Source organism: Pleurodeles waltl, chromosome 3_2, assembly GCF_031143425.1.
Source record: "Pleurodeles waltl isolate 20211129_DDA chromosome 3_2, aPleWal1.hap1.20221129, whole genome shotgun sequence".
Taxonomy (NCBI): domain Eukaryota; kingdom Metazoa; phylum Chordata; class Amphibia; order Caudata; family Salamandridae; genus Pleurodeles; species Pleurodeles waltl.
In genome coordinates this window covers 116,460,261-116,472,721 of record NC_090441.1, presented here as the reverse complement: position 1 = coordinate 116,472,721, position 12,461 = coordinate 116,460,261, and the positions used below count along the sequence as shown (strand labels likewise).

At 44.6% G+C, this 12,461-nt stretch overlaps 1 protein-coding gene across 1 annotated transcript in view; it reads left to right on the top strand.

Moving 5' to 3' along the window:
* LOC138286550 (S-adenosyl-L-methionine-dependent tRNA 4-demethylwyosine synthase TYW1-like) overlaps positions 1-12,461 on the top strand; it is a 490,050-nt gene that overhangs the window by 338,723 nt on the left and 138,866 nt on the right. The window contains exon 13 of the mRNA XM_069226929.1: positions 10,568-10,703. Coding sequence (XP_069083030.1) covers positions 10,568-10,703 — 136 coding nt within the window. The remainder of the gene's footprint in view (positions 1-10,567; positions 10,704-12,461) is intronic.

Here is a 12,461-nt window from a genome sequence, read left to right as displayed (position 1 = left end):
GTCTGTAATCTGTGCCTGTCACCCGAGCACAGTGAAGAATCCTGCGAGGCCTGTCGGGCGTTCCGGTCCCGAAAAACTCTGCGCGACCGTCGAGCGAGAAGACTGCAGATGGCGTCCACGCCAAAAGAGCGTCGACAGTTCGAGACAGAAGAAGAACAGGAGGAATCCTTTTCCATCCAGGATTCAGACTCCGACGAGCTACACTCTACAAGAACTGTGAGTAAGACGTCGAGATCAAACCCTAAAAAGGGAAAGAAGGCCCAGGGGACGCCACTGCCAACCGGCCATGGCTCCACCCAAATTCTCGGTGACCAACAATCGGCACCGAAAAAGGCCCATACAGTGTCGAGATCGTCCGACTTCGGTCGAGACACCGGCACGCAGCCTCCTCGGGACCGAGAGAGTGCTAAACAGAAGCATCGACACCGAGAGTTCGGTGTCGACACCGATCGACGCCGAGACAGTGGCGCCGAAGACCATAGAGGCCAAGAATTTTCGGCACAGAAAAAGAGGAAGGTTACCTCGGAGCCGAAAAAACAATCGACAGGGCTTTCGGAGCCGAAAAAAGCGACATCAGACCCTGTTTCTGGCTCCTATACCGAAGAGCATTCTATGTCTTCTCAAATGAAGAAACATAGATTTGAACAAGAACTGCAATCCACTGACGTGGATCACACGCAAAAGCGTATCTTTATTCAGCAGGGGACTGGGAAGATCAGTACCCTTCCACCTGTCAAACGAAAGAGAACGCTTCAGTTTACTCCTCAGCAACAAACAACACAAAAGGTAACACCTCCTCCCTCGCCTCCACCTGTAACTCCGGCTTCGCCAACTTACACCCCGTCACATTCGCCAGCTCACACCGCCATGAGCCACGACGACCAAGATCAGGATGCGTGGGACTTGTACGACGCACCAGTGTCTGATAACAGCCCAGACACATACCCAACTAGGCCATCACCACCGGAAGACAGCACAGCCTACTCACAAGTGGTGGCTAGAGCAGCTCTATTCCATAATGTGGAACTACACTCGGAACAAGTAGAGGATGATTTTTTATTTAACACCCTCTCCTCAACCCACAGCTCCTACCAAAGCCTGCCGATGCTCCCAGGCATGCTACGCCATGCAAAGGACATTTTCAAGGAGCCAGTTAAAAGTAGGGCAGTGACGCCTAGGGTGGACAAAAAGTATAAGGCGCCTCCTACGGACCCTGTCTTCATCACCTCTCAGCTGCCACCAGACTCTGTGGTGGTAGGGGCTGCCAGAAAACGGGCAAACTCGCACACTTCTGGGGATGCACCTCCCCCAGATAAAGAAAGTAGGAAGTTCGATGCAGCCGGGAAGAGGGTTGCTGTCCAAGCAGCAAACCAGTGGCGCATCGCAAATTCACAAGCGCTGCTAGCGCGATACGACAGAGCCCACTGGGATGAGATGCAGCATCTCATTGAACATCTCCCAAAAGATCTGCAAAAAAGAGCAAAACAGGTTGTTGAGGAGGGTCAAAACATTTCCAACAATCAAATACGCTCCTCCATGGATGCAGCAGACACGGCCGCAAGAACCATTAATACGTCGGTTACCATCCGTAGGCACGCATGGCTCAGAACGTCTGGATTCAAGCCAGAAATTCAGCAGGCAGTGCTTAACATGCCAGTAAACGAGAAGCTTCTGTTCGGTCCGGAGGTCGACACAGCTATAGAAAAGCTCAAGAAGGACACTGACACTGCCAAGGCCATGGGCGCACTCTACTCCCCGCAGAGCAGAGGATCTTATAACACCTTCCGCAAAACACCTTTTAGAGGAGGGTTTCGGGGTCAGGCCACACAAGCTAGCACCTCACAGTCCGCACCGCCCACCTACCAGGGACAGTACAGAGGAGGTTTTCGGGGCCAGTATAGAGGGGGGCAATTTCCTAGGAATAGAGGAAGATTTCAAAGCCCCAAAACCGCTACCAACAAGCAGTGACTCACACGTCACTCACCCCTCCCACACAACACCAGTGGGGGGGAGGATACATCAATATTACGAAGCATGGGACAAAATAACTACAGATACATGGGTCCTAGCAATTATCCAACATGGTTATTGCATAGAATTCATGCAATTCCCTCCAGACATACCACCAAAATCACAAAATTTATCAAAATACCATTCACAACTTCTAGAGATAGAAGTTCAAGCACTACTGCAAAAAAATGCAATAGAATTAGTACCAAGCACACAAATAAACACAGGAGTTTATTCACTGTACTTCTTGATACCAAAAAAGGACGAAACACTGAGACCAATTCTAGACCTCAGGGTAGTAAACACATTCATCAAATCAGACCACTTTCACATGGTCACACTACAAGAAGTGTTACCATTGCTCAGAAAACACGACTACATGACAACCCTAGACCTCAAGGACGCATATTTCCATATACCAATCCATCAATCACACAGGAAATATCTAAGGTTTGTATTCAAAGGAATACATTACCAATTCAAAGTATTGCCTTTTGGTTTAACAACCGCTCCAAGAGTATTCACAAAGTGCCTAGCAGTAGTCGCTGCACACATCAGAAGGCAGCAAATACATGTGTTCCCGTATCTAGACGACTGGCTAATCAAAACCAGTTCGCTCACACAATGCTCAAACCACACAAATCAAGTCATACAAACCCTCTACAATTTAGGGTTCACCGTCAACTTTGCAAAATCAAACATTCTGCCAAGCAAAGTACAGCAATATCTAGGAGCCATAATAGACACGACAAAAGGAGTAGCAACGCCAACTCCACAAAGGATCCACAATTTCAACAGGGTCATTCAACACATGTCTCCAAACCAAACAATACAAGCAAGAACAATACTACAGCTCCTAGGCATGATGTCCTCATGCATAGCCATTGTCCCAAACGCAAGACTGCACATGAGGCCCTTACAACAATGCCTAGCCTCACAGTGGTCTCAAGCACAGGGTCACCTTCTAGATCTGGTGTTGCTAGACCGCCAAACTTACCTATCGCTTCTATGGTGGAACAGTATAAATTTAAACATAGGGCGGCCTTTCCAAGACCCAGTGCCACAGTACGTAATAACAACAGATGCTTCCATGACAGGGTGGGGAGCACATCTCAATCAACACAACATAAGAGGACAATGGAACATACATCAAACAAAACTGCATATAAATCATCTAGAATTATTAGCAGTTTTTCAAGCACTAAAAGCTTTCCAACCAATCATAACCCACAAATACATCCTTGTCAAAACAGACAACATGACAACGATGTATTATCTAAACAAACAAGGAGGAACACATTCAACGCAGTTAAGCTTGTTAGCTCAAAAAATATGGAAGTGGGCAATCCACCATCAAGTTGGTCTAATAGCACAGTTTATTCCGGGGATCCAGAATCAGCTGGCAGACAATCTCTCTCGAGATCACCAGCAAGTCCACGAATGGGAAATCCACCCACAAATTCTGAACACCTACTTCACACTCTGGGGAACACCACAAATAGACTTATTTGCAACAAAAGAGAACGCAAAATGCCAAAACTTCGCGTCCAGATACCCACACAAGCAATCCCAAGGCAATGCCCTATGGATGAACTGGTCAGGAATATTTGCTTACGCTTTTCCTCCTCTCCCTCTCCTTCCTTACCTAGTAAACAAATTGAGTCAAAACAAACTCAAACTCATTTTAATAGCACCAACGTGGGCAAGACAACCCTGGTACACAACACTGCTAGATCTGTCTGTAGTACCACACATCAAACTGCCCAACAAACCAGATCTGTTAACGCAACACAACCAACAGATCAGACACCCGGACCCAGCATCGCTGAATCTAGCAATCTGGCTCCTGAAATCCTAGAATTCGGACACTTACAACTTAGCCAAGAGTGTATGGAAGTCATAAAGCAGGCCAGAAGGCCATCCACTAGACACTGCTACGCAAGTAAGTGGAAAAGATTTGTTTGTTACTGCCATCATAATCAGATACAACCACTAGAGGCAACTCCAAAACATATAGTAGATTACTTGCTCCATTTACAAAAAGCAAAGCTAGCCTTCTCTTCTATTAAAATACACCTTGCAGCAATATCTGCATACCTGCAAACTACATATTCAACTTCCTTGTATAGGATACCAGTTATCAAAGCATTCATAGAAGGGCTTAAAAGAATTATACCACCAAGAACACCACCTGTTCCTTCATGGAACCTAAACGTGGTTCTAACAAGACTCATGGGCCCACCCTTCGAACCCATGCACTCTTGCGGAATACAATTCCTCACCTGGAAAGTTGCCTTTCTCATCGCCATTACATCTCTAAGAAGAGTAAGTGAAATTCAAGCGTTCACAACACAAGAGCCTTTTATACAAATACATAAAAATAAGGTCGTCCTACGACCTAATCCAAAATTTTTACCAAAAGTTATTTCTCCATTCCATCTAAATCAAACGGTAGAATTACCAGTATTCTTCCCACAGCCAGATTCTGTGGCTGAAAGAGCACTACATACATTAGATGTCAAAAGAGCATTAATGTACTACATTGACAGAACGAAGAACATCAGAAAAACTAAACAGCTATTTATTGCATTCCAAAAACCTCATGCAGGTAACCCGATATCAAAACAAGGTATAGCCAGATGGATAGTTAAATGCATCCAAATCTGCTACCTTAAAGCAAAAAGACAACTGCCCATTACTCCCAGGGCACATTCAACAAGGAAAAAAGGTGCTTCAATGGCCTTTTTAGGAAACATCCCAATGCAAGAAATATGTAAGGCAGCCACTTGGTCTACGCCTCACACATTCACCAAACACTACTGTATAGATGTGCTATCCGCACAACAAGCTACAGTAGGTCAAGCTGTATTAAGAACTCTATTTCAGACAACTTCTACTCCTACAGGCTAAACCACCGCTTATGGGGAACTAACTGCTTACTAGTCTATGCATACCATGTGTATCTACAGCGACAGATGCCATCGAACTGAAAATGTCACTTACCCAGTGTACATCTGTTCGTGGCATCAGTCGCTGAGATTCACATGGACCCACCCACCTCCCCGGAAGCCTGTAGCAGTTCAGAAGTTACCTTCAATTTTGTACATTTGTATATATATTACTTAATCCTTTAATAGGTACATACTTACATTTTTCATTGCGCGGGCACTATTACTATAGTACAACTCCTACCTCACCCTCTGCGGGGAAAACAATCGAAGATGGAGTCGACGCCCATGCGCAATGAGCACAGAAGGTGGAGTCACTCGGTCCCGTGACTCGAAAACACTTCTTCGAAGAAAAACAACTTGTAACACTCCGACCCAACACCAGATGGCGAGCTCATGCATACCATGTGAATCTCAGCGACTGATGCCACAAACAGATGTACACTGGGTAAGTGACATTTTCATTACTGCATCCTTAACGAAAGCTCCCATTTATTTGGAAATAAAACTACTCAGATCTCACTCAAAACCCCTATGGCTGTCAGGATTTATCCTCCAGGGTGGTCCTATTTAGAAACAAAAAATAGCCTTTTTCTTGTAACGGCAGAAGTCCCCCTAAAGACGTTTCTAATTTTATTTATCTACTGAAGCTGAACCTAATCACAGTAACTACAGTTTTCAAAATGATGCTTGACGTTGCCTGTATTCCAGCTATATACATGTAACCTAAGCAACCCAAACCCTTACACACTGCACAAGTGTGACATGTCTTGCAACCCTGGTACTTCACCTTAATCTGGATGAGAGGTGACGTGTGCCTGGTACCTCGTGCACATGCTCACAGGCGATTCTAGACCAGAGCATGAGCATCACAACACTGTAGATTCAGACGAACTGCAACCTGCACTGATGCGCTAACCCCGACTGTAGCATCACCACAGTCCATGCTTTAAATCCAGAAACGTTTGCTTTAATGGATCCCCAATGTTAAAATACATCCTGAAAAACAACATATCACCTCATTAGAAACCTCCCTTGATACTACCCCAATATGTTTAACAGTTACAAATGTGACCTCTTTAATGCACCTCGTATTTAACCCCGTTGTGTCTGCACCCTAACATGTACATCATGTAGTCTGCAAATGTAACTGAAATCAAGTAAAAGGTTAGATTCTTAAAAGTCTAAGGAGCAGCTTTAAATGAAGAAAATGCTGGCGTATTTAGGGTGTCTGAGTCTTGCTGAGATGCTAGGTTGACAGCGGATAAGAGAAGGATGGTGTTTGCTCTGCGCTAATTTGCCGCAAACCAATAACTCCTTTAAGTCCACCTAGAGAGGTCTTTATCTCTAAATGAGGCTGAAATGATACATGTATTAACAGTGCATTGACAGTGAAGCAGATTTTGCCCCACGCTAACAGGAAGGAGTAGATTGCAAAACAATAAAAGTTTATTAACAGATTAGCAAAGTTACAATCTCCAAATCAGTTAGGCAAAAATCGATATTCCCCTGAATAGTCTAAATGAATATAACCCAAGCAGTTCAATTAGTAATACAGATATTATATTATGAAAGGTGACATATGCAAATCAAAGTAAAGATTTGTTTCCATAAGGGAAACCCCTTAATTTTAAACTGAGGTTGAGGGCAGATTTGGGAAATTTAGAAGCAGCAGGTGTCCGCAAATACAGCATTGAAAGAGACAAGAGAAAAAGTTCCAGTTACAGTTTACTTGCTCTTGAGAATATCTTTATGAGCAGAAAAATAAGGAGCATTGGTCTCAAGAGAAGAGAAAGGACATTCACCTGCAAAGGTGGATATGGGCAGGTGATCTAACTAACAAGCTTCACATCAAAATGACAGTCTTTATGTTCCCACCAGACAGGAACCAATCAAAATCCAGTGTTCTCTCCGTACTTGGTGCCTGCCTCCTTCCTATGGATAATACAATGCAAACGTCTTCTCCCCCTTCGACCTTTGCGTATCTCACAAAGGAGTATTCACCACCTCAGTTTTTCATCCACTGCGAGTGTTTAAGCCACTGTCCAGACCAACTAATTGCTACTCTACTACCTTCAAAATGTAAGCTAACAAACAATAACAGAAATATGTTATGCACAGGAAGCAAGAATACAACCTGTATTTCAAAATGTTGTGACCTACCTAGGCCCACATATGCTAACTTTAAATGCACATTAGCTAACTAAAGTTAATCAAAATATATGAGTTAATCTACTAAACCGAAATGTAAAACAGTATTGAAACCAATATGTTAAAGATGTGTGCAAAAATAATGAATCGGTCTTGTGTAAATCATATAGGCTGTGTAGGAAAGTACCATCTTGCCTGGCATGTTACCCCCATATTCACTGTATATATGTTGTTTTAGTTGTATGTGTCACTGGGACCCTGCCAGTCAGGGCCCCAGTGCTCATAAGTGTGCCCTGTATGTGTTACCTGTGTTATGACTAACTGTCACACTGAGGCTCTGCTAATCAGAACCTCAGTGGTTAAGCTCTCTCATTTCTTTCCGAATTGTCACTAACGGGCTAGTGACCAATTTACATTGGCATACTGGAACACCCTTATAATTCCCTAGTATATGGTACTGAGGTACCCAGGGTATTGGGGTTCCAGGAGATCCCTATGGGCTGCAGCATTTCTTTTGCCACCCATAGGGAGCTCTGACAATTCTTAGACAGGCCTGCCATTGCAGCCTGAGTGAAATAACGTCCACGTTATTTCACAGCCATTTACCACTGCATTTAAGTAACTTATAAGTCACCTATATGTCTAACCTTTACCTGGTAAAGGTTGGGTGCAAAGTTACTTAGTGTGTGGGCACCCTGGCACTAGCCAAGGTGCTCCCACATTGTTCAGGGCAAATTCCCCAGACTTTGTGAGTGCGGGGACACCATTACACACGTGCACTATACATATGTCACGACATATGTATAGCGTCACAATGGTAACTCCGAACATGGCCATGTAACATGTCTAAGATCATGGAATTGTTGGGGAGACAATTCCATGATCCCCCGAGTCTCTAGCACAGACCCGGGTACTGCCAAACTACCTTTCCCGGGGTTTCACTGCAGCTGCTGCTGCTGCCAACCCCTCAGACAGGTTTCTGCCCTCCTGGGGTCCAGCCAGCCTTGGCCCAGGAAGGCAGAACAAAGGACTTCCTCAGAGAGAGGGTGTTACACCCTCTCCCTTTGGAAAAAGTTGTCAGGGCTGGGGAGGAGTAGCCTCCCCCAGCCTCTGGAAATGCTTTGATGGGCACAGATGGTGCCCATCTCTGCATAAGCCAGCCTACACCGGTTCAGGGATCCCCCAGCCCTGCTCTGGCGCGAAACTGGACAAAGGAAAGGGGAGTGACCACTCCCCTGACCTGCACCTCCCCTGGGAGGTGCCCAGAGCTCCTCCAGTGTGCTCCAGACCTCTGCCATCTTGGAAACAGAGGTGCCGCTGGCACACTGGACTGCTCTGAGTGGCCAGTGCCAGCAGGTGACGTCAGAGACTCCTTCTGATAGGCTCCTCCAGGTGTTGCTAGCCTATCCTCTCTTCTAAGTAGCCAAACCTCCTTTTCTGGCTATTTAGGGTCTCTGCTTTGGGGAATTCTCGAGATAACGAATGCAAGAGCTCATCAGAGTTCCTCTGCATCTCTCTTCACCTTCTGCCAAGGAATCGACCGCGGACTGCTCTGGAAGCCTGCAAAACTGCAACAAAGTAGCAAAGACGACTACTGAGACCTTGTAATGCTGATCCGGCTGCCTTCTCTACTGTTTTCCTGGTGGTGCATGCTGTGGGGGTAGCCTGCACCTTCTCTGCACTAGAAGCTCCGAAGAAATCTCCTGTGGGTCGACGGAATCTTCCCCCTGCAACCGCAGGCACCAAAGAACTGCATCACCGGTCCTCTGGGTCCCCTCTCAGCACGACAAGCGTGGTACCTGGAACTCAGCAACTCTGTCCAAGTGACTCCCACAGTCCAGTGACTCTTCAGTCCAAGTTTGGTGGAGGTAAGTCCTTGCCTCCCCACACTAGACTGCATTGCTGGGTACAGCGTGATTTGCAGCTGCTCCGGCTCCTGTGCACTCTTCCAGGATTTCCTTTGTGCACAGCCAAGCCTGGGTCCCCGACACTCTAACCTGCAGTGCACGACCTCCTGAGTTGTCCTCCGGCGTTGTGGGACCTTCCTTTGTGACTTCGGTTGAGCTCCGGTTCACTCCACTTCGTAGTGCCTGTTCCGGCACTTCTGCAGGTGCTGCTTGCTTCTGAATGGTCTTTGTCTTGCTGGACGCCCCTTCTGTCTCCTCACGCAATTGGCGACATCCTGGTCCCTCCTGGGCCACAGCAGCATCCAAAAACGCTAACCGTGACCCTTGCAGCTAGCAAGCCTTGTTTGCTGTCTTTCTGCACGGAAACACCTCTGCAAGCTTCTTCACGACGTGGGACATCCATCCTCCAAAGGGGAAGTTTCTAGCCCTCTTCGTTCTTGCAGAATCCACAGCTTCTACCATCCGGTGGCAGCTTCTTTGCACCCACAGCTGGCATTTCCTGGGCATCTGCCCACTCCCGACTTGATCGTGACTTTTGGACTTGGTCCCCTTGTTCCACAGGTACTCTCGTCCGGAAATGCATCGTTGTTGCATTGCTGGTGTTGCTCTTCCTTGCAGAATTCCCCTATCACGACTTCTGTGCTCTCTGGGGAACTTAGGTGCACTTTGAACCCACTTTTCAGGGTCTTGGGGTGGGCTATTTTTCTAACCCTCACTGTTTTCTTACAGTCCCAGCGACCCTCTACAAGCTCACATAGGTTTGGGGTCCATTCGTGGTTCGCATTCCACTTCTAGAGTATATGGTTTGTGTTGCCCCTATACCTATGTGCTCCCATTGGATTCTATTGTGACTATACATTGCTTGCACTGTTTTCTATTGCTATTACTGCATATTTTGGTATTGTGTACATATATCTTGTGTATATTTGCTATCCTCATACTGAGGGTACTCACTGAGATACTTTTGGCATATTGTCATAAAAATAAAGTACCTTTATTTTTAGTATATCTGTGTATTGTGTTTTCTTATGATATTGTGCATATGACACCAGTGGTATAGTAGGAGCTTTACACGTCTCCTAGTTCAGCCTAAGCTGCTCTGCTAAGCTACCTTTTCTATCAGCCTAAGCTGCTAGACACCTCTTCTACACTAATAAGGGATAACTGGACCTGGTGCAGAGTGTAAGTACCCCTTGGTACCACTACAAACCAGGCCAGCCTCCTACAGGCTGGGGTTATGCAGGTTGCAGATTAACAAATTATTTAAGCACAGATGAATGATGATGGCTCTGTGTGATCAGGTTATGTTTCTGTTCTCTATTGTAATTGAAATAGAGATACTGTTGGGTGACTTTAAGTTGCTTAATGCAAGTTTCTAGTCTTGACATTACATTTTTCCATTTTTATAGGAATTATCTATTGTACATCATTCTTTTTGAATGAGGGTCCTCACTGCAGATAGATGTTTTGCAAGGACCACAGTTGAAAGATTGAGATCAGAAACGTAAAATATATATATGTATATTAAACCCTTTTTTATCATTACTATAGATGCCTGCAACCAGTAACGCAGCTGTATGTCAGCGTGGACGCCAGCACCAAAGACAGTCTGAAGAAAATTGACCGGCCTCTGTTCAAGGATTTCTGGCAACGCTTTCTAGACAGCTTGAAGGCCTTGGCAGAAAAGGTACCACCGTTTTTGTATTGTTGTAATTATTCATACTTTCACTGGCACTTCTTCACCTTTGATTTTTATTAACACTTCTGTCCACTTCAAGTTTTTAAATGAATTGATAAGTTAAAATTAGTTATAAAAGCATGCATTATGTAAAACTAATTTACTGTTTAATTTATCATGAGTTAAGAAAACGTCAGAATCGGAGTCAGCCACAAATACTTCTAGTCCGATGAAGCTCCCCAAGCTTGTAAATCCCACATGCTTTTCAGGAAACTTATCCACTATTGTTATATTAGGGTCTCTGATCCAAAACAGCCTTTAAAATTGTGGGCGCCACTGTTCAAGCACAGATTAATCGTTCTGCCACAACTCCATGCCCCTTGTTCGCAGAGGATGGGTCATGCCCAGAATTGGCATTGGCCTGCTAGTCCTTGGCAGCTTTAGAATATGTGTGTATAAGATCTTTTTACCAAGTCTGCATTGGATCACTGTCTCCATCAGAGGTCTATCAGACTTTCCTGACTTCTCGGCTGAAATTAGCACCAACCTGACCTGGATAATTTTATTTCTTTATTTTAGTTGATTAAGATAAAATGGGTGTGGAGCTCCCATCAAATAAGTTTGTTGTATAATTTCAAACGTTCTTAGTGTTCAAGATATTATTGAGTTCAAAGATTTAAGGAGAGCTTATGGATCTGCAGTTTCCCATTCTAGGAAATGGTGTAGAGTGGGTAAAACTTTTTCAAAGTATTTGTTCAAGGCACTGATCTGGAAAAACAAAACTCAGTTAGTGTCTTTGATTGGATGGATCAACAAAGTACACTTACTGTTTTTTAATAAGTGCTAGTGCTCCTTCATAGATTGGTGTAAATGAATGGATGCATGGGTGAGTGAATAGGTGACTAAGTGGATACATGACTGTGTGAATGGGTGAGTGTATGAAAGTGCGGATGGTAGAATGAGGGGGTATCCATATGTTTCACTTATCACATCCCAGAGTGTACCTGACACAGCATGCCTAGCTCTCTGAGCCTTTCTTACAAGCCTCACTCAAAAGGACAGTAAATTGTATAGGTAACATAATATCATCTATAAATAAGGCACAAATGATGTACTATATCAGAGCTTGCACAGGGTCACCTTTTAGGGAAAAGTGTGTAGGATAGCCACATGTTTCATCTTGAATCTGAAGGGCTTTTTAGATAGGCTTCATATTAGTGTGGAATTATCCATTTGGGCTTTTTCTGTGCATGTACATAAAGAGTTTATATGTCTTGTGCAAACAAAACACCGAAAGATGATTTATGCTAAGGTTTACAGCTAGCTCAGTCACTGTTGGTGAATCAGACTGTTGATAATCCCAAACTCCATGAATAAACAGACTAAATCAGTTTCACACCAGTATAAATGAGCTACACTATAAACAGCTAAATAACTTACTTTTTTAAATAAAAGGCAGACAGAAATTATTTTAACCAAGAAAATAGGGGAAAAAAAACAGTTTCCCTTGAGTGGCGTGTCAAGGCAGGCTGCATAGGGACACTTTTTTTGTATGAGTTGCAGAAGCAGGGAAAAGGAGGTGCAGGTAAGCAAGCTCCACTACAGTTAGTAGGAGCTTGGTTGCGGTCCTGGTCAGTGTGTCCATTTAAATGTCTTCTTAGATTGGAACAGCTGAGCCAAGAGCCACTTGGGCAGTAGCTAAAGTCAATTTGGCTACCCAGGTGTGGCCTAAAGTTCCTCAGAAATGAAGTAACGGGAGAGCCTTTA